The sequence below is a fragment of the Pectinophora gossypiella genome, chromosome 16, assembly GCF_024362695.1.
Source record: "Pectinophora gossypiella chromosome 16, ilPecGoss1.1, whole genome shotgun sequence".
NCBI lineage: Eukaryota > Metazoa > Arthropoda > Insecta > Lepidoptera > Gelechiidae > Pectinophora > Pectinophora gossypiella.
Window position 1 is genome coordinate 3,531,685 of NC_065419.1, and position 23,893 is coordinate 3,555,577.

A 23,893-nucleotide genomic window follows, 5' to 3' on the forward strand; every position below is an offset into this window, starting at 1 on the left:
CAGGCGTTCTCCTCTGCGACCCCAGTCCCCAGGACAGGTAGTTTTATCAAAACTAGTTACAGTCGGCCTATGCACTAAACTGAATCTAGGTGCGTAGTTGTAACGACGTACCTACTTGAAAAATTCTTAATTGCTATTATGTTGCTAAAAGGGATCTATCTGGCTAGTTAAATTTATACAAAGATGGCGTTGGATATTTCAGCAAGTATAGGTAATGTTAAATTATAACATTATTACTTATTACAATTTAATTCTCGTAAAACTTATTATCGTACTGTTTACACAGATTTCTTGATCTACATGCTTCATATGCGCTTGTTTTTTTTAATTTATCGATAGTCCTTTTATCAATGAAAATGTTGTAAGTATTGGCAACTACGGTTATGGCTACTAACCTTCGGTCCGCGAAGGGCCGTGTTCTTCTATGGTTCTATTAATCAAGTAGGTAGGTACCTAGATAAGTAGTTTAATAAAATAAAAAATAAACGCATTTTATTTGAAATTCGTTTTTATTTACAAAATGACTACTTAGAAGGAAAATTATATACCTAAATAGGTAATTTAATTACAAATTTATCATTTAATATTAATTTTGCGACCGAGAACTAATAAATGTGGAAAACGTATAGGTAGGTACTTAACAATAATTAAATACTATAACACTTATTTAATAATATTAACGCATATGTAAAGGATTTTATTTATTTTATTATTATTATGTTATATTTACATGTTCATCTACCGAAACCGAAGTTATTATGTTTTTGTTACATTAGGTACGTGTCTTTATTTTATCTGCGTAAAATTCCATACCCATTATGTACAATTATAATTATTACAAATGTATATTATTTAAACAACATTTTTACAAAGTATTAAATCTAAACAGATGTTATAATTACATAGGTAGGTGCTAGGCAGGGATGGAGTAATGCAGCAGTAAGCTCTCTCCCCTAACCGATTAATTGGGAGACTTGTGCCCAGCGGTGGGCCGTATCTAAATGTATGTAGGTACTAAGTATCACTTCCTTAACACTGAAGGAAAACATATGAAGAAACCTCGAAGAAGATATAAAGCTCTTCAATATTAAGTTTCCCCAATGAAAAACTTTCCAGGCTACGTAAGTGCGTAATCGTTACATGAGCCGTGTCAGGGGCCTTTGGCGGCTCAATAATAACCCTGACACCAGGGTTGACGAGGTTGAGAATTCATCTCACAACCCCACACGATAGAAGAAGAAGTGACACGGGCCTTTGGTGTAGTGAAATCTATAAGTATATAGCACACCTAAAGCCGAAATAAATCCCTTAATGTGTTTCTCCTCGATAAATCGATTCATTGTTTATTTAACTACAGTTTTTACGATGTGTTAGTTTTACGTGTTATTGCTGGTCATGTGAAGCGTTAAATGCAAAGAACACGAAATGAATTTGAAATTAGAAGCCACGAAATGAAGAAATATTGGATTTTCGTGTTTCGTGTCCCTCAAAAATAATATAGATGACATTGTAAAGATTTTCCTTCGTTTAAGCTTCTAATATCATGGATAACAGACATAATTCTTTTACCTTTGTTTTTGGGTATAAATGATGACCGTTTTTAATACACCCTGGCACAATTACATCTTCCACTCATAATTATTATAATAATCTAAATAAATATAATAAATAATACGTAAAAACATAATTCTATACATCATAAACTGCCTATATACGTCCCACTGCTGGGCACAGGCCTCCCCTCAATCAACCGGAGGGGGTATGGAGCATACTCCACCACGCTGCTCCACTGCGGGTTGGTGGAGGAATTCTATACATAATGTGATCCAAATATCAAGCAACAATATTTTTCTGTATTCTTGAATAAGTATGTACCTACCCGAGTAATGAGAAAATAGACGTTAAATCTCAACAGCGCTATCTATATTATTGTTACGGAAGTGGGTTTCGTGATTGGAAGGAAACACTAAGTCCAAGGGAAAACGAATTTATTCTCTACATACACGGTAGGTACAGCATTTATACGCAGTTACGCGGTTTAACTTCGTTACCGTCACTTCACTTTATTTCGCACTTAAGCGACACTTGAACACTGCACTAAACACTGCACTTGACTTAAACACTGTTACTTCTCTTCCACTATTTCTTTACTTTCACTTCTCCACTTCTTGCTTCGATTGCTTTAGACTTATACATATACCTTATGGTCTAGAATTGTCGACCCCTTTCTCGAATAATCTCGGGTGAAACCTCCTTGACTATTCCTGTAAAGAAAGACAAGGACGCTGCTATGCGCCAGAAAAGGATGGCGCTAAGAGAAATGAGGATTTTACTATAACATTCGAGAACTTTCTGGTTGCGGAGTTTATGTGATGTAACATTGTCAATCCGTCACATTATTTTTGGGGAACGAAGCCTGGAAAGTTCCTCATTCATTACATATACCTAGGTACTTATATAAAGTAATTTTAATAGGTAGTTTTTGCATTTAATACTTTGTACACTTAGATTAAGACTTATGTCCTAAAATGACATGTTTGCTGGAAGAAAATGATATTCGATAAAATATTAGTAAATAGGTGGGTGTTAATGTAAGTAATTCGCAATTGTTGATCCCTAGAATTTTGACATTAATTCCTCCTAAAAATAAATTCAATAAACATTCGACTTTATGTCAAAAATGTTTATAGAACGTTTGGTAAAACTTGCTAAAAAATAAAATTGATTTTCAATCTGTGTATCGGGTGTCATTGTAAAAAGTTCCTGTTCTCATTTTTGAGGATCAAAACTGCCTATTTCTGCCATTACGTGTCGCTACTGTTGTTCTTAAATTTTGACATTTCTCCATAGGTACTATTTGAGTATTTGAGTAAACAAACATATTTTTTGGTTATAATTTGTTTGGTTCTATAATTATACAATACAACTGTGCGCAAATGCGCAGCGTTTAATTGTAAATCACAGTGTTAATATAATTATTTATTACCTAAAGATCGGAAAGTAGAAAACTTAGAATTTATTTTCAATAAAAACTGCCTTTTTCCAACTGATGCATTTTTTTTTCGTAGCTCATCCTTCAGACGGGATGCACTCCACGTTGGTCCATATTTTATAGCAATTTATCACGAATTTTAGCTGGACAGTATGGAGAACTGTCAAAATTTAGGAACACTAAACAGTGCCGCCAACTATAGGTATTTGACCTTCAAGTTTTTATCCTCAGCTTTTTTATCCGAAAAGTATTTCGGATAAACTAGTAAGTTTAACTTCCGATTGTTCCCTAGTTCACAAAATAAATTGACACATTAACTTGACCTATAGCTATCCAGTGGCAAGAAGAAGCTTTCAGTGCTAATATTACAATCTATGTTAGTTTCGACGTGCTTGACCCCATTATCTGCCTCGCAACACTTCGGGAAAGGTGCGTTGCGGTCATTTTTGAAAATGAGGCTTTTGCTGTAGTTTTCTTTCGTTCGTTCTTGATTATTATTGGCCGGAAATCGGCCATTCCGACCTCAGAGTTTTGATGTTCCATTGTTCAGGAGGCGAATGCTGCTCTCTCGGCCAACACTTGTCCTGTAAAGTTTTAAATTAGATGGTAATCAAGAATGAAATTTAAAATGAATACATCTATAACTTATGTTATCCCGCTCAAGACTATATCCCAATTAGGGTAGTCAAACGCACGTCCATTGTAAGATGAACTATGTACCAACTCCTCACCGAGCTTTCTGTTAGACCAACGCAACGTGGAAGGTGGTGTGCCGTATCGCTGTCTATAATGGTCAAGCATAATTAAAGTGAATGGATAATAGAGGTAGAGGATGACCCAAGAAAGTGTGGTTGGACTGTGTGAAGAAAGACGTGTGTGAAAAGTGTGAGTACTGAAATGACGACTAAAAGAGATGAATGGAAGGAGAATGTAGTGCCGACCCACTTAGAGTAGGGTAAGGACAGATAAATCGAGAATGGAAACGTTTAGATAGATCGATAAAATACTTTATTGAGCACAATTGACACAAGATACAGATATAAGGACAACAGATACAAAAAGGCACAACAGGCGGCCTGTTTATAGACCAATGTTTATTTAGGTATCACTCCAGTCATTTTTGTATATTTTGTCTGACAAAAATGGCAGGCGTTAAGATTCATGCCCAATAAAAGTGTCGAAAATGACAGGACGATATTGCAATATATACCTATATTGTTTATAACACAATGATACAATAGTTTAATTAAACTAGATTGGGGACCGAATCCGAGACTTCTGGGTTAAATTAAAAAAAAAAAAACTGAAATCCGACTGCGGAAAAATCTAGCTCTAAAAAGTATATAACAAGAAAATATTTATTTATCTGAAATTCTTTCGATAAGTGATGCAGTGGTAAGCAAACTCTTAGAACAGAGCGATCTATAACCACCGAACAATTAAGACGCTTCTAGTGACACCTCATTTGTTATATTCAGATCAGTGGTTTAGAAGTTAGGACGGAACAAACGTACAAACACACAAACATATATAGCGAACAAACACATAACCCTTCCTTTTCCTTCGCCGCAGTCGGGTTGAAAGGCGTCTATTCATATTATAATCTTGTCCAAACACCCAAATATATTTTTTTGACGTGGTTTATTGTAGGTTTGCATTAGTGACAGATTGAGGTCAGATGGCATTAGTGACTACGTGGTCGGAATGAAAGACCCGATCCGAATAATGTGAAGACTCAAGAAAGTGTGGATGGATAGTGTTGAGGAGCTCGGTGGCGCAGCGGTAAACGCGCTCGGTCTGCGATTGTTGAAGTAAAGCAACTTTCGCAAAGGCCGGTCATAGGATGAGTGACCACAAAAAAAAAGTTTTCATCTCGAGCTCCTCAGTGCTTCGGAAGGCACGTTAAGCCGTTGGTCCCGGCTGCATTGGCAGTCGTTAATAACCATCAATCCGCACTGGGCCCGCGTGATGGTTTAAGGCCCGATCTCCCTATCCATCCATAGGGACGTTAATGGGCTGATGATGATGACTTTTCAGAAATGAATGGAACCATATTGTTCCATATTTTTATCAGGAGGATGATGGTATGAATACTGTGAATGTGACTCCGCGTTATGATTGAAATACTCACGTCCTAGGCACCATGCTGATATTGGTCTTCCTGCTGGAGTGAAGCCTCCTGGAGGTCGAGAGAGACATGGAACCTCGTTGGCCGTGTGTGGACGTGTGCCGACACAGCAGGTACCTGCAGACGAACGATCTGGTTTAACATTATCACTCTGTCTGGATCTACACTACACTAAACATCGTGAAGAAGGGGATAGCTGAAATTAAACCATTTTGTAAAGGGATTTGAGTGATAAATGGAATATTACATTTGAAAATGCGCGCACAAAAATTGCTTGACTAGGAATTTGATGACAAATTACGTTTTAAAATTGGCATTTCGAAAAACCATTTATACATTTTGTATTAAAATACAATACAATTTGTCAAATAATCAGAAACATACGTAACTTCGTCACATCCAATTAGACGCTTAAGCTCTCAGTGTGACGAAGGTTAAAAAGGCCACATGGAACCAATTCATGTTGCAAAAGCATTACTTATTGCAATTTGACATTTGCAATTTTGTTTTGTCTACAAGACAACGATATGTAGGGAGTAATCACCAAAGTTACAAAACCATCATCATCTCCTTTGCATTATCCCGTTTTTCACAGGGTCCGCTTACCTAGCCTGAAGATTTGACAGGTCTGATTTTTTACAGAAGCGACTGCCTGTCTGACCTTTTAACCCGCGAAGGAAAAACTAGCCCAATACAGGTTAGGTCACATACCTCCGAAAATGCATTTCCCGGAAATGTTGTTTTCCTAACGATGTATTCCTCCACCACTGCGTGATAATCATTTATGATCCAGTCATTAATTCGAAAATTAGGTTTTTATTTTTTATATTAGATTGGGGTTCGAATCTGCGGCCTCGAAGTGAGAATAGAATGTGAACTAAGTACCACGTCTCAAAAAAGAAATCCATGATAATATTTCTTCGTTACAAACGATTTGTTCTTTTTTGCAGTAACTGAGGTTATCATTACTTTATACATACGTATAATAAGTTTAATAGAAGCAGCATAACTAATTTAAAAATAAAATAATCATCTAATTTGTACGTATCTTAATCTTTATTTATTATTTATTTATAAAGGTACATACAACATTACAGTGTAATCCAATGCGCTGTAGGACGAGAAAAAAAAAAACAATATGAAAACTAATATAACACAAAATAAACAATGAATGAAAAAAGAAAAAAAAAGAAAAATAAGACTATGAACATGAAAAACACTAAAAAAATAAAAAAATACAATTTCAAAAATTAAAAGGTAAACTATCACACAAAAAACTTAAAATAATAATGGAAAAAAATGCAATCTTGAAATCAAACAATGCAATTTGATATAAGTATTATGGACTACGATAACAATCAGTTATTATTAGGGTCACTTCTGCCCCTTAATCCCGAAATGGCAATTGGGGTAATGATCACCCATTTGCCAAACGAGAGATTTTTGTATGAAATGAAATATCTACAAGCTTTTCCGTAAAATGTGTCGTAATTCGAACAGAAAATGAAAATGTAAATGAATTATTTTTCTCTTTATTTTATTTACAGGAACTGTATACTCGTATTGGATTAAAAACATAATGTCCAAAATAACATAGAACTTATGTCCTTTCTGTTATGTATTCGGAAGCCGCGACTACCAGGAGACCATAAATTAGAGAAGCTCACCTATTGAAGTGTTTCCTGAAGATGCCGCTGGTGCAGTACAGCGCGATGGGGTTGACGCAGCTGTTCAGGAAGGAGAGACAGAAGCCCACGATTCGCAGTCCGTGCCACCAGCCGTTGTAGTCCAGCTGGGCTGTCGGGCTGCAAGAGAAGGAATATCAGGTCAGTCTCTGCTGGACGGAGAATCTCTTCTATCGTGTGGGTTGAGAGGTGGATTACCAACCCCATCAACCCTGGTGTCAGAGTTATAATTGAGCCGCCAAAGGCCCTTGACATGGCTCGGATGGACGGAGAATAAAGAGTATAGTCATTTCTATAAAACTAAAAAAAAAATTAATCTCAAAAAAACACGCCTATTTCCCACCGGGGTAAGCAGAGACTATGGAATTCCATTTGCTTCGATCCTGACACACTTCTCTTGTTTCCTCCATATTCATCAATCGTTTCATACACGCACGCCGGGTCAGAGTACATCGTGCTGAAGCTTTTCTAAGGACATCTCCAATTTGGTCAATGTACGATCTTCTAAGTCTTCCTCTGCCAGCCCTACCACTAACCTTCGCTTTATATACCGCTTTCGTAATCCTATTATCTTTCATCCGCTCAACGTGTCCAAACCAACTTAATATTCTTTTCTCAATCTTAGTCCCTACATCGTCTTTTACACTACATCTCTCTCTTATCACACTGTTTCTCGCTCTAACTTCATTCTTTAATAATATGTACATGATATGGATATTAACGTTTATTACATATTTATATACGTAGGGATTGCCTGGCTGATTAGTATGACATAAAAGTACTCTGTGGTGTAAAAACGCGTGTTAATTGCCCGGTTCCCGCCGTGTCTGGACGACCCAAGAAAGTGTGGATGGATTTTGTAAATGGGTCGTTCTTCTTTTTTATCGACAATAAAAAGACATTTTCTCAATTTATTGGATTTAACATCTTTAAAATTATAACGGCAATAAATATGTTAAAACATCATATAAAGATGTGTCTGTAGAGGACTATTTAGTGGTTCTCTTTATCTTGGTAACATACTTTTCTTTGCAGGCGCATTCCAAAAAATATTGTGACAGAGTGGCCCTTTTCATCGGAGACAGCATTTCAATTTACCACTCTGTCACATAATTTTGTGAAAAACGATCAAGCTACGTTAATAACTAATTGAGGAACCGATTAGTAATTTGAGTATAATAAGATAACTATATTTTTGGAAAATCAAAACATGAAATAAAATTCTAAAACATAACTTATCAGAAGCAGAACGAAGGACAGATCATTGTCGATAAAAAAGAAGAACAACCCAAATAAGGATATGTGTGTCAAGGGTGTGCGTACCGAGATGACGAGTGACAGATGAATGGAAGAGGGATACATGTTGTGCCGACCCCACTTAGAGTGGGATAAGGGTAGGAGGATGATGATGATAAGATAAGATAAGATAAGATAAGATAAGATAAGATAAGATAAGATAAGATAAGATAAGATAAGATAAGATAAGATAAGATAAGATAAGATAAGATAATCGTTTGATGATATTTTAATAATGTGCATACTTACAGAAAATTTTAAGGCACATCATAAACAAAATTTAAAGCACACAAACATAACATACAAAAAATATACATCATAATAGCTACAGTACGATCTAAGTTAAGTAAGTTTTTAACAAAGTTGTTTATACAGGCGGGTAGCCATACCATTTTTTTATTTTATTTCAATTTACTTTGTAGCATATTAGCGTTAGTCTTTTTTTTTAGACGTGACTTATTGTAGATTTGCAGCAGATGGCATTAACTACTTGGCCGGACAAACGGGGAGCGCTGAAGGTTCTCACCCGGACTTTTGTCTTCCTATAAAAATGTAGAAATATGTATCTATCGTAAGTACGTTATTTACCCCATAACCAGACAAGACAAGAAAATCAAACCAGAATTCTTTTGCATCCTAAGCGCTGTCAGTATTTTCAGTTTTATGTGGAATTATAATCCCTATAGATCAAATAAGGTACGTATTAGGTAATTTTTAAAATATAATGACGTCACCAGATGGATTCGGTGCGTAATAGCAAGGGATGTCATCTGAATTTCCATTAGCGTCAAAATGCGGCGGAACCAATTGCTTAATGTTTAAATTTCATATTTGTACTGATTCAATATTACTTGGTACCTAAACTAAAAAATGTAGTAGGTACCTACCTTTAAACTGTGGTCCTGCTATCTTGACGTTAAGACGGGACCAGACAAAACGGAGAACCGAACCTATATAATAGGGTAGTTTCCGACTAGTCAAATCAGTTACTTTTTACGAAACGTCAAAACACGAAATTACAATGGAATTTATATTAAAAGCAACCTGTGACGTCATAGAAAAACATGACAAAATGTCGCACTTATTATAATATTTTTCTTTGTCAAAATTCATAAATAAGTTAAATAGAAAAAATAAAACGTTTTTGTCACCTTTAGATCTGTCTTTATTTAGTAAGTAATCAGAATTTCACAATTTATCTTTGACCTAGAAAACTACCCTATTACTACATAGTAAATATTTACCTAGTACCGATTTCTAAAACTGCCATCAGATTATAATTACATTAGCGAATATAAGAAAATATGATCATGAACTGGCGGTCCCGACATGACGCTAATTAATTTTCACTTACCAGTAGTAAAACCACATCATGAAGACATGTGATGGCAGGAAACACGCCGCAAACACTAGCACGAAAGCAAGCACCGTCACCGCCACTTTCCTTCGAGCTCGCATCTGTAATACAGTCATTTATAAACGATTAATTATTTTATGGTAGGTACGTAATGTAGGCGGAAGGCAAGAAGGAAACCACTGCCATATTTTTCCCTAAAAAATTAGCATCAAAAATGCTACACCGACAAGAGCGTGGCTCTTAAATTACTGATGATGAGGTACGTAATGATATAAAAAGAAAGAAAAAGAAAACATATTATTATTATTTTCGGTCACCACAGATACAGCATATGACAGAAATCATCATTTTCCTAGCATTATTCCGTTTTTCACATGGTCCGCTAACCTGTCCTGAAGATTTGACAGGTATGAGATATGCCAATGTTTAGTACAATCTTTCTGCATATCTAATCTAGCCTACAAGATCCCACTGCTGAGTAAAGGCCTCCCCTTCCTCTTTCCATTTTTCGCGGTCCTGTGCGTACTCCGGCCAGTCCCTCCGGCAAGCGTCCAAGTCGTTACGCGATCATTCATCATTTCTGCATATTTATTTTATTAATATATGTGATACTACATAGACGGTCCTGACGTTCAGTTTAAATGTACAATCTATATATACATGATTGATTTTTACCGGTTGGTCATTATGTCACCATAACGTTCAATATATTTAAGACTTCATAGCAGAAGTATGTGAAGCTGGTTGTGAATGCTGATTACTTGTGGTATTGCTCATGCTATTAGGGGTTACGCGCGTGTGTCGCAAATAGAACGAATAATAATAAAAATGTTGTAAATGCGACGTAATTATAACTTGGAATATAAAGAGAAACTTTGGACTTTCTTTCCTTTGACAACGAGTCGAGTTTGTCAATATCTCACAATCTATCGTCAGAGAAAGCAATTTCTGTTCGTATTTCAATTCGGATTTGCTGAATGATATTATCTATGGTTCCGAGAAAATACCTATACGTTATGAATTATGGACAATGTGTGGGCAATATAAAGAAATATGTCGGCAAATATTTGTATTGGGATCGGCAGAATCACGAGGAATGTCTCTAACGTAATCGTGTTCAATAGGGTAGGCTGTTTTTTTTTGTTGACAATAATGCATTAATACTTTTTATTTAAAAACTAACTACCACATTACAAAACGAGAACTAAACATAAATTAAGATTAAAATAATAATCCGTGTCATGAAATTTTACTTCTTCTTCTTCTATCGTGTGGGTTGTGAGGTGGATTACCAACCTCAGCAATCCTTGTGTCAGGGTTATTATTGAGCCGCCAAAGGCCCCTGATATGCCTTATGTAACGATTACTCACTTACATCGGTAAGTAGTATCCGGGACCAACGGCTTAACGTGGCTTCCGAAGCACGGATCATCTTACTTTCGGACAATCAGGTGATCAGCCTGTAATATCCAAACCAAACTAGGGTTCACAAAGTGACTTTTGTGATATGTCCCCACCGGGATTTCAAGCCGAGATCTCCGGATCGTGAGCCCAACGCTCAACCACTGGACCACAGAGGCCGTTAATATATTTACAACCTATCCAGTAAACAGCACCTTCGACAGTAGCGACACGGCCTCAGGACCTCTTTCGTGACGCGGACAATATTTCAAACCATTTTTGTTTTTTTAAGTAGTTTATGTTTTATTTTGCGGTAAGTTTCCACAAATTCGTTATTTACTACAGACCTTTTTTTTTGACGTGATTTATTGTAGATTTGCCGCAGATGACATTAACTACTTGGCCGGACAAATGGGGAGCGCTGAAGGCTCTCACCCGGTAATACTACAGACCATCCACACACAAACTAAATGCATTTTTATAAAAAAAAAAATATGACCAGAGTAGCGGTAATGGGCCCGATTCCTGTAGATACCTCCTAATTTTATTTTAAGTTATACCCATTATTATCTAATTTGCTTAAAATGAAAGGAACGGATGATTGATAACTGGTAATTTTAAAATAAATGAATAACCCATAGGCATCTCGCTGGTATGCAACTCGACAAGTGCTGTAAACTTAATTTGGTTTATTGGCCTTTTAAAAAATTGAGAGGGTTTTTAAAAATCCTGCCTTAAATTGGCGCGTGTTACATAAATGTTTTGCCTGTTGATTACCCGTCCTTTTCCTTTTCCGCGGATAAGAAAATGACAGGTATAACTTAAAATTAAATCAGATGGCGTGTACGGAATCAGTACTATTATAACTCGTTTCGTCTTAAAGATAAGTCCAATCCGAACCCCAACGGAGACTTGGAAGTTGTCCTTTTAAAAAGACGGATCGTTAGAAAGAGTCTAGTTAAAACTCTACTCTGGGTTATATTTTCTTCTTGAGGCGAAGCGAATTTAATACCTAGTTCATTTGAGATGTTATAAGTTTTAAAGACTTTAGCTCGGTGCAGAAAGAGGTTTTCATATTAACTCTCGTAGCAGTACTTCAGTATGTGGAAAGCTAGATTTCATAATCATAATCATTTGTTGCGTTCCACATGGTAGAAGGTTGGTAACATAAAATGTGACACACATCCAAATGTGATCTCGGATTGGAAACAGCAATTTGAAGAGTTACTGTTTCATATTTTAAGGCTTAATCGTAATAAATAAGAATAAGTAGATATTTTTCACATTTAAAAGTAACTTTAAAAAATAATTAAAAAATATATAATAAATCTTAAATTTATTTTAGTTTGAAGCTCTAAACCTAGTGCTGACTTTCTTTTTATGTGCGAAAGAAATTGATACAGCTAGTTTTAATAACTTTCTTTCGTCTGAAAATATGTAGGTGGGTACATGAAGTTTAAAAAAGAAGTAGATAGTATTAATTAAAAATATACATTTTGACTTAAATAAAGTTAGGTTTTCGTCTACCAGAATAGACAATAACCTCTAAAGGGTTTTGATTTTAAAAGGCATCACGTCTCTGTTCGGTGTAGAGAAAATAGTGCGCTTAGCTGATTACCAACTCAAGCTTGACGAACTTTCTTATTCAATATTACCCGACTACGACGAAACAAAAAGGAGGATTATGTGTTTGTCCGCTATGTGTGTACGTACTCGTATGTGTGGGTGTATGTACAGTCATGAGCAATGTAATGTACCCACTTTAGGACTCTGTCGCACTAACATATTTGACATTTAGTGAGACTTACAGTTCAGTTTGTCAAAAAAGTTAATGTGACATGGTACCAAAGTGTATACATATTAATGCTCGTGACCGTACGTTTATTCCCACCTAACTTTTAAACCACCTGTCAGAATTTGACGAATGACGTCACTGGAAGCGTCTTGATTGTCTGTTTGTATATGCTATGAGACGTTGCGGAAAAATCAATATGGCGCCTTCTAGAGGATATGAACTGAGAAAGAAACAACATGTTTTCAAGTGTTGTACTTATTGTGTTTCATAATTTATATAGCGTGATTTTTCCTTACTAGTCGCGTTTTTAATTTTTGAACTTTATATTTTTATTGAATACCTCCAAAAAACTGGAAATTTCTACCAGTTTACATTCGCCAGAATCGGCGAAATTTCCGTGATGATAAAATAAATCGTAACGATTAAAGGTTAGGTGTTAGCAGTCAAAGAACGCAGTCCAATATCTCTCGCGTGTTAACGTAAAATGTACCTACTATCGATTGCCATTAATCACGAATCCCAAAGGAACCCTCTTCTACCCTTCCCGGGATGAAAATGTAGCGTGCATCAGCATCAAATTACCTGCCGAAGCGAGCAAAATTGCGTAAAACGGCCCAGTAATTTTTGTATAAGATTAGAATTATCTTGATGAGAACGTGTAGCTACCTCACGCAAACACGTTTTTTTTTCTTGGTTTAAACTACAATCAGTCCTCTAGACTAAGACGTAATATACGATCCCGACGACCCTATTACTCTAGCCATAGAGACAGCCAATCAGCTCGCGACACCAAACACTTCAGGACCCCGATACCGACCCCACCGGCGTGGTCGACGATTTCCCTCATTCAGCGCTTATCGCTATCGACCCACTAGGGTCGATTAATTCTTTCAAATATTTTTCCTCTCAGACGACGCCCTGAGCCGAGGTTCGCGCCCAACTGGGCACCCTCAGGAGGCCTGTTGTCTTAAACGTTGTATCGGGTGAGAGCCTTCAGCGCTCCCCATTTGTCCGGCCAAGTAGTTAATGCCATCTGCGGCAAATCTACAATAAGTCACGTCAAAAAAAAAAGCAGTTTCGTTGAGTGGATAAGTGACGTGTCAGGAGCTACAACCAGTGTCATAGCCTCCCACTTTATACAACATGGCTTCTCTTCAGTCGTTTCACCACATTTACGAGGTCTATAAGCTCTGATGCGAGGGGATTCGGATGATCGGCTAGTCGCTCTAGATGTTTCTTTTGGTAACGATTAATAGTTTAGTGTGTTAGATAATTCATTAATAAAAACAAAAAGGCTCCATACCCCCTCCGGTTGATTGAGGGGAGGCCTGTGCCCAGCAGTGGGACGTATATAGGCTGTTTATGTATGTTTATGTAATGTAAAAACAAAGAAAGTAGGTATTCGTTACATTTGCCATGTCAGGAGCGTTTGGCGGCTCAATAGTAACCCTGACGCCAGGGTTGATGGGGTTGGTAATCCACCTCACGACCCACACGATAGAAGAAGAAGAAAACAAAAAAAAAGTTGTGTAAAACAAATAGTAATAATGAGAGATTTTCCAAGCTACTTTCCTCAAAAACAATGTAAATGGCGCTGTGTACGGTCACGAGCATTAATATGTATACACTTTGGAACCATGTCACATTAACTTTTTTGAAATTGAACTGTAAGTCTCACTAAATGTCAAATATGTTAGTGCGACAGAGTCCTAAAGTGGGTACATTATATTGCAATTAATGCAATTGCTATTGTAATTGTTATTGTTGCTTTTTGTAATTATTTCTTTTTATTTTGGTGCAATAAAGTGTATTTGTATTATATTGTATATTGCTCATGACTGTACAGCAGGGAAAATTTTATATTTCCCTTCTTTTAACCTTCTAATTTCATGGAAAACAAACATTAGTATACATGTATCTTTGGTCTTTGTTTTTGGGTATAAATGATGACCCTTTTTATTACACTCAGGCACAATTACACCTTCCATCCATTATATAATCAGTATATAAAGAGAAGCAATATAGTTAGCAACATAATTATTATTCTTGTGATCCAAATATCAAGAAACGATTATTTTTATATAATAAGCTTCTGCCATTATATTGTATTTTGGTAAGGACTTTTCAGGCTTGAATCACCTGATTGTCCGAAAAAGTAAGATGATTCCGTGCTTCGGAAGGCACGTTAAGCCGTTGGTCCCGGCTATTAGCCGTAAAAACACCTCCACCAACCCGCAGTGGAGCAGCGTGGTGGAGTATGCTCCATACCCCCTCCGGTTGATTGAGGGGAGGCCTGCGCCCAGCAGTGGGACGTATATAGGCAGTTTATGTTATGTTATGTTATGTAGGAATAATTATGTGCCCGTGTAACGAGAAAATAGGGTAATTATTACCTCAAAGCTCTACAACGCCACCTATATTGTTTTTGGTGAAAGTAGCCTGGAAAGTCCTGGAAATGTTTAAATTAGCGACAGACAATAAAGTGGTCGAAAATAATTTACGTGGTTTGTTTAATTCAAAATACCAGCGCACCAATTTTAATAAGAGAACGCCACATGAATTCATAATCTTAATCATTTATTGCGTAAGCATAGAATAGAATAGCAGTGAAGTAGTTATCTAGAGCTAAAGATAAGCAACTTTCGCAAAGGCCGTTCACAGGATGGGTGACCACAAAAAAAAAGTATTCATCTCGAGTTTCTCCGTGCTTCGGAAGGCACGTTAAGCCGTTGGTCCCGGCTGCATTTGCAGTCGATAATAACTATCAATCTGCACTGGACCCGCGTGATGATTTAATGCCCGATCTCCCATCCATAGGGAAGGCCCGTGCCCCAGCGGGGACGTTAATGGGCTGGTGATGATGATTATGAAGTAGTTATCATCATCATCATCAATCAGCTCACATCATGCCACTTTTGGATATAGGTCTCCTCCACGGAATAGAATAATGAGGTTGGAAGGGCCACGTGAACGCGAAACGTGCGCCTCAAAAGTATTAGCAAATAGTTCATACTTCAACTTTACACTCCACTCGTCCGCAAACTTTACGACACACGCAGCTACTCGATAGTACATTAAAAGGTTGTCTTGTACAATATAACCTGCAGGACAAAAAATAAAATATCGACAGGAAAGCTAAAAACCCTAGTATCCACAGCTATTTACCAATTTTTTATTTTGAAATATCTGCTATAAAACCTGCAATCAGTCGCGAGATCAATCACATTTGGTGTGTGATTATTGATTAGTTAGAAGTAAAGCAACCAATGCCACCATCTTCCATAGTACTCAGCGCCCAAGAACAACCTTCTTTTTGAGCCTTTTCACTCTGTTGCTAGCTTCCATCAGCATAGTTGCTAAGGGATTTGGATGGTTACTCAATCGTTCCTTATGCCTTTTGCTGTACTTTTTCAATTTCATCTGTGATCGTTGGTTGGCATGTCTATAATAATATCTTACAAAAAGTAATGAGAAAATTGCAGTCTATCACATAAAATATACATTGCCGGTAAAGTGGCTATGGATTTTGAGAAGCAGTAGAGCTATCGTTTTAAGTTTACGCGGTTATTATCATAATTAAAACACATAATAACGGGTTCTTACCGCGTTTAAATGGGGATATGAGACTCCCGATATTTCGACACTGTTGCAAGTGCCACGATCACGGGATGACTGATGAGATTGGAGTGGAGTAGGTAGATCCATAATTTTCTACGGGCAGACATATCTGTCTACCCTCTTTCTTTACCGCTTGTTTATGTTTTTGATATCGGAATGTTCGGAACCATCTGAACTCGCACCAAACTCACTACGACAAACCGCACTCACTGTGTCCTCACGTTTTTTCACCATATTAGGCCGTTTCAAGCTTTTTACCGCACCTACTACTGGATTCCACAAGCTCGATAATTTGAACCCATCTTCCCTGTTATGTTATGTTCTTACCGCGTTTAAATGGGGATATGAGACTCCCGATATTTCGACACTGTTGCATAGCTCTACAGCTATCATATTTATCTTTTTGCAGGAGTAGTAGTAAAAGAGAGTGGGTTTGAACCGACTACAGTGGTTCTCATACAAAATGCGAGTTAGGGCTTTTCCAAAGTATTTCTTCTATTCCGTAGTCTCCTCCATTTTGCACGACTCTTTCCGGTCCTGCGCTAACCCCACAACTTTCTCGCCGTTGCAAAGTTGAAGTAGTTATAAGTGTTAGATAATACGTAAGTAATTCAAGTCCCGTCTGAGTAAGAATTTATCGATAAAATTTTCACTTTGTGAGTTTCCCTGAGCTCGGGTATAAAACAAATATCCTTAGGTAGTAAGTAGTTTATAACAATATCTTATTTACTGAGTGAGATTTTGTACGGCCAAGTAGTGTCATCCACAAATCTGGGGCACACAAAAATGTGCCAATCTACAAAAACTCTCGTCAAAAAAAAGTTACTTCTATAGCGCTTCCAGCCAGAGGGTTGGATAGTGAAATCACAGCGGATCAGCTAACAGGCAAGGGTTTCTCCCTTGCTGAACCAATTTAGATGAAATTTCCTTTATTTGGCATTGCAGGCTTGAATCACCTGATTGTCACCTGTTTTCAAATTCATGTTGGGATCATAAATGATTATCACATGCTCAGCGGTGAGGGAAAACATCGTGAAGAAACCCAAAGTCCCGAGAAATGCATTTTCGGAGGTATGTGACCTAACCTGTATTGGGCTGGTTTTCCCTTCGCGGGTTGGAAGGTCATACAGGCAGTCGCTTCTGTAAAAAACCGCACCTGTCAAATCTTCAGGTTAGGTAAGCGGACCCTGTGAAAAACGGGATAACTCTAGGGAGATTATGTTTGAGCACGATAATAAGATGTTTATTTATTTATTTTGAGGAAGACTTACGGCCATATACATTTTCTAACATTATAACCAGACAATAACTAAAGGCTAATTACAAGTCTCCACCTAATAGTGGCTAAGTTATTTACCCTTTTACAATTATAAAATCAAGAATTAAGTAAGTAGGTTAAAGCAGGTTAAGTAAGGTAGGTACAAACGTTTGACGTTCTCAAACTAGGGCTAATAAGTCACTTGTGTCTCAAAGAAAGTTTTCGCAATTTTTTGTCGCATCATGGATACTTTAGAACAAAACAAGTCTAGATCGTACTCAGGTGGTAAGCTGTTAAAACTGTCAATAGATCGTATCAAGTAGGTATTATGCCTATAGTTAGTTCTCGCAAAAGGTGCCCATAAAATAGGACGTTGCCTCAAACTACGAATATTTGCGCGTAAATGCAATTTAGACAAAAGTTCCGGACAATCAATAGAACCATTGGCTATGTTCATTAGAAGTGCTAAGTCGGTGACCTTTCGTCTTAGTACTAGCGGTAGGAAATGATATCTCTTGCAGCGTTCCAGATAGCCAGATGTATAGACTCGTGCCTTGAAGTCTAGATAACGCATAAACCGTTTCTGAATATTTTCAACTCGGTTTATATAGGTTTCATATTGTGGATTCCAAACCTGTGATGCGTACTCAAGAATACTACGTACAAAAGCACAATAAATAATTTTTATAGATTTTAATTTACGAAATTCACTACAGGTACGCATAATGAAACCCATGTGTAATTCCTATTCTTGTTTTATAAATCTGAATTCGTCTAGGGATTAATGCCGAGGTCTTTCTTCCAGCTACTTTTCCTTGGCTATACAGGTTGAGAAGTTGTATACTTAATAGTTTTAGGCGGATAAGACGTTCAACAAAAATTATATTCTTGTATATGTATCACCTGATTGTTCGAAAAAGTAAATGATTCCGTGCTTCGGAGGGCACGTTAAGCCGTTGGTCCCGGCTATTAGCCGTAATCACCTCCATCAACCCGCAGTGGAGCAGCGTGGTGGAGTATGCTCCATACCCCCTCCGGTTGATTGAGGGGACGCCTGTGCCCAGCAGTGGGATGTATTTAGGCTGTTTTAAATTGTAGATAAACGATTCGAAGTGTGTGTGAGCCTCTGACATGGCTATGGCAATAGAAGTATAAGAAGCGAAGTAACTAAAGGGATCACAGACCTGTCTTTGTGTACCCTGCATCTCGCCAGGGACATTCTGCGTGCTAAGCACGAGGTGTCGCGCCATCAGCACGTAGAACAGTGCTATGACGGCCAATGGGAGTGAGTAGTAGACCAGGAAGCGTATCAGCACCATCGTCCGCGGGTAGCTGTCTCCCCATTCCGGGGGGTACGGGTAGCAGACCAGGAACTGAAAAGAAAAATGAAGCTCATCATCCTCCTGCCTTTATTCCACTTCAGGTAGGCACATGGTATTCTTCTTCTATTCATTCCTGAAAAGGAAAATGAAGTTAAATGATTATAATTAATTGGCACCTTAGCGCCGCGCCTTTTGTAACAATTATTTTCCTGGAAGTAATTGTTTATGTAATGTTTTTCTTTTTTGTTCGATAAAGAGTTTTTCAATTAAAGTTAAATTAATAAAGTTTATGTCGGAAATTCGATAGTATATTTACTAAGTGACACTTGGTAGATCATTATACATAACATAACATCACGTCTGTTCGATTTTAGAAAGGAAGCAACATTTATTACTTTCGGACACCACAGACACAGATAGAGGTACATTACATTCAGCATAGGACAGAAACCACACGGAAATCATACATACATAACATACATAAACAGCCTATATACGTCCCACTGTTGGGCACAGGCCTCCCCTCAATCAACCGGAGGGGGTATGGAGCATACTCCACCACGCTGCTCCAATGCGGGTTGGTGGAGTTGTTTTTTACGGCTAATAGCCGGGACCAAAGGCTTAACGTGCCCTCCGCAGCACGGAATCATCTTACTTTTTCGGACAATCAGGTGATTCAAGTCTGAAAAGTCCTTACCAAACAAAGGGCAGTCTCACAAAGTGATTTCGACAATGTCCCCATCTGGAATCGAACCCGGACCTCCAGACCGTGAGCCTAACGCTCTAACCTCTAGACCACGGAGGCTGTCATACGGAAATCAATTCACAAAAAAAGAACACCAAGATCAAAAATCATTAAAAAAAAGAAAAACAAACCAAAATCATAACATTGCATTTATGAATACAGTAAGTATTATATACGGCCCAATCATCTGCAATAGCGTCCGGAATAAAAGGTCCTCGCTCAGCATAAGTCGCGGCGTGTGCGACGACATACATAACATAATAACATCACGCCTGTATCCCAGACGGGGTAGGCAGAGGTGCATAGGTAGATGTTCGAACACCAGTGGCACCTCATTACCGTTAATACAAATTGTGATTGTGATTTCAAAAAGGCGCTTACATCGCACTATAACCCGCTTAGCCTACGCCCTGAGAGATACATTACCTGAGTGGTAGGGTTGACGACGAAAGCCCGGAGATAGGAGCCGACATAGGCAGGAGTGGCGAGCAGAGCAGCAAGCAGCCATATGCCTATGGCTGTGGCCACTGTCAGCCTGGTGGCTCGCTTGCTGCCACCTGATGACAAGACATAAAACTGGTTTAGAGAAGTTTGATTTATTTTCAACTCTAAATTTAAACTTAAAACAATTGAAATAAAACACTTCTTCAACCGCGTCGAGGTAAAATCTCTAACGGGTTGACATAGATTTACGTATTCAAATTGTTAAGGTTCGTTATGTTTATTTTATTTTTTAATAATTATTACATTATATAACTAGTATAAATAAATATAACTAATAACAGACTGAATAAAATCGTGAACTGGCATATAATTTCTTTTGTTTTTACTTTTGATTTCTTCTTTTTCGAACGGGAACGTTTTCCCGCCTTTTTGAACGCGGTGGCGGGAATTTTGGTTCGGTTCCGGGAATCTGCTATGAAGAGTTGGAGAGTTAACATTGTTTATGAAAATATAACATTATTCAAGAGAATTGCTGAATTGTTTGATTACAACGAGCACCTCCCCACCTGAGAGCAGTAGTATTATTATAAAATGACGAACTTGTTGGAACTTTCAATAGGTACGAAGTAGGTACAAAAAGTAGTAAAAAGCATACATTAACTAAATGGGGAGCGCTGAGGGTTCTCACCGGAATTTTTGTATGGTATAAGGTAGTTCAAGGCGTTCAAACATTTTAAATCGTTTCATGTTTAATTTCGAGTAAGTACGAGCACATATCGGCCTAAAGATACCTAAAGAAAACTTTCGAAGTCGCAAATATACTCGACAACTTAAAATTGGGTACTAAATTCACCTGAACGGAGGTAAGACCACTTAAACCGTCCAAGTTGATACCTATAAACTTCCTGATATTTACAGAGTTGGACAGAGAATAATGAGTTTGTTTTATGCTATGGATTGCTCAATAAACCGTGAGAATAACATTTGTACTGGACGCCGTAAACTTTATGTGGCCGGCTTTAGGTTGGTATTAGACGACGTTTGAATTTCCGTTACGCATTTTGTATTCAAAATTCAAAAATATCTTTTTTCAGTAGGTAACATAGTTACACTTTGAATCGTCAATTTTTACATAACGAACGTCTCATCCGCCTAAAACTGCTGCAGCTTCTCACAACCTGTATAGCCAGGGAAAAGAAGCTGCAAGAAAAACCTCGGCACAGGGCCCTAGACGTTCTTTAAAAAAATAAAAAATAAACATAAAAATATTGGTATACAATTGAGTAATTAAGCTGCCTAATATCAGTTCTCAGACAGTTAATCCCATGCATTCATATCTTCTAAATAATCACTAACTTTATAATAACCTTTTTTGTAAAGTTTTTGTTTAACTACTGTCTTAAAACAGTTGAAAGGCAAATTCTGAAACCAACTTAGGAAACTCACGCCCGTTGTCCCTGGTGGGCAGAGCCAGGAGTAATCAAAGATCGATACCGTGAACTTTAGCGATCAGCTTATCGCCCATAACAATTACCTAATTGTCCATCACGTTGAAACGAGACACTCCCTTCTGTTCGGATCTTGTGGCATGGACTGTAGGTGTTAGATGGTGAGAGGTCCTACTGTCAAGTGCAAACACCAGTTTGTCCCTTGTCACTATTTATTTACGTTTTTATAATTGTTAAATACATTTTCGCGGGAGGCGTCGGCCCTTCAATTTGGTACAATATTGCTATGTAATAAATATTAATAATTATAAATGTTTATACTTGTGTTGCCAGCAACACCTTCGTCTAATTTAACGACATGCTTGAGAAGACAAGTCACTGAACGTGTTCTATGTTTTTTTATTTATTTAGCCGTTTATTGGAGGAGCGCGAAAACTGTGCATGTCATGGCCCCGGGAGTATACAACAAACTGCCTGACCATATCATACAAGCAAAGAATAATAATTGTACTATATTTAAACTTAAACTTAAAAAAATGGCTTATTGAGCAGGCATTCCATAGTATTGACGACCTATAATTGATAATATACGTATATTTTAATGTAATTGAATTCCGTAGTAATATTTAATTTCATTGAATTTTGTAATATCTGTGACGTGTAATTATTATTATCAATAAATGACTATGACTATGACTATTGGCCCCGATTTCCTCCTAATTTTACTTTAAGTTATACCTGTCATTTTCTTATTCGCCGAAAAGGAAAGGGACGGATGACTGACAAATGTTCATTTGAAAATGAAAGAATACCCTGGGCGAATAAAATAGGCTCATACAATCCGTTTGACGTGTGCTGTCAACTTAATTCTGTCGGGCCAATATAACATTTTGGAAGGGTCTTTTAATTCGCCTAAAATTGACGTGTGCTCCATAAATTTTATGCCTGTCGATTATCTGTCCCTTTCCTGTTCGACGGATAAGAAAATGACAGGTATAACTTAAAATAAAATAAGATGGTGTGTACCGGAATCAGCACCATTATAATAAACATGATTAATATAAATACTTTACCTCGTTGTAATAGTTGCAGTTTTGACGAAGTTAAGTTAATTTGGCTAATATAAGTTATATGTTAATTTTAGTGATAATTTTGGGAAACTTTGTAAACCTAAATTTTAGTATACCTACATTTCATTTTACCTTATTCGTACAAACTCAGCAACCTAATTGTAATTTGGTTCCCCAAGATACAGGCTGTGCCTAGTTTGGGGACCTCTGCTCAGTTCTTAAGAGATGGATTTATTTGGGTCTAAGTTTAAATATATCTCTATATTTAAAATTAAATGAATGTACCTAATTAAGTCCTATATCGGATACAATAAACAATATTTTCATTTTTTTTTTTCAAATACAGATGACAGTGTTCACATTATAGGTTCTTCATGTTTGCCTTGCGGCGCACAAAATTTTAAGTACCTAGTATATTATCTGTACATACATACATAGAAACAAGAACATAAATTACACACAAGACACAAACAGTTCAGCAGTTTTATTCGCTCCAGAATTATAAACTAAACAGATTAACAACCAAATAAATTTTATAAAACGCTTTAAATCAGTGTCGAAATGGAAAAATCTATTTGTTGGTTAGTTTGCAGACGGTTATCTCTGGAACTACTAACTGAACTGATTTTAAAAATATTTCTCCAGTAGAATTCTATATTGTTTTTTTTTGTTTTTTGTTTATATAAATCGATTTAATTATTAAGTCGAAAAAAATATCATAATTAAAACACATAATAACGGGTTCTTACCGCGTGTAAAGCAGGGATATGAGACTCCCGATATTTCGACACTGTTGCAAGTAAGAACCCGTTATTATGTGTTTTAATTATGATAATGGCCCCGATTCCTGCAGACACCGCCTAATTTTATTTTAAGTTATATCCGTCATTTTCATATCCGTCGAAAAGGAAAGGGACGGATGATTCACAGCTCTTAATTTTAGGAAGAATGAGTAAATGAATGAATAACCCGGGCGAATCAAAAGGTACGTCCCTGGTATGCAATCCGTTTGACGTGCTGTCTACTTAACTGTGTCGGGTTATTGACTGATGTAAAATTTTTAGACGGTTGGTTTAGATTTGTCCTTAAAATTGACGTGTGTTCCATAAATTTTATGCTTGTCGATTACACGTCCCTTTCCTTTTCGGCGGATAAGAAAGTGACAGATATAACTTAAAATAAAATTAGATGGTATTTACAGGAATTAGCACCAATAACCGCGTAAACTTAAAACAATGAAAAAAATATCGGTCTAAGTAGTATATTAGTACTCTATATTCTATAGATAGATAGCGCCGGCGCGTCGGTTTAATGGTGATACATAGATCGAAAGA

At 37.1% G+C, this 23,893-nt stretch overlaps 1 protein-coding gene across 2 annotated transcripts in view; it reads right to left on the bottom strand.

Annotated features, from left to right (window-relative positions):
- Window positions 1–591: 591 nt before the first annotated feature.
- Window positions 592–23,893, bottom strand: part of LOC126373989 (neuropeptide CCHamide-1 receptor) — a 198,964-nt gene continuing 175,662 nt past the window's right edge. Inside the window, exons 5-10 of one of the 2 annotated variants that reach the window (XM_050020422.1) lie at window positions 20,024–20,154; window positions 18,715–18,903; window positions 9,456–9,559; window positions 6,788–6,925; window positions 5,124–5,237; window positions 592–3,576 (exon numbers count right to left, since the gene is read on the bottom strand). In XM_050020422.1, coding sequence (XP_049876379.1) covers window positions 3,516–3,576; window positions 5,124–5,237; window positions 6,788–6,925; window positions 9,456–9,559; window positions 18,715–18,903; window positions 20,024–20,154 — 737 coding nt within the window. In that variant the 3' untranslated portion in view covers window positions 592–3,515. Of the gene's footprint in view, window positions 3,577–5,123; window positions 5,253–6,787; window positions 6,926–9,455; window positions 9,560–18,714; window positions 18,904–20,023; window positions 20,155–23,893 lie in introns of both variants that reach the window. The other variant, XM_050020421.1, reaches the window with a different exon arrangement.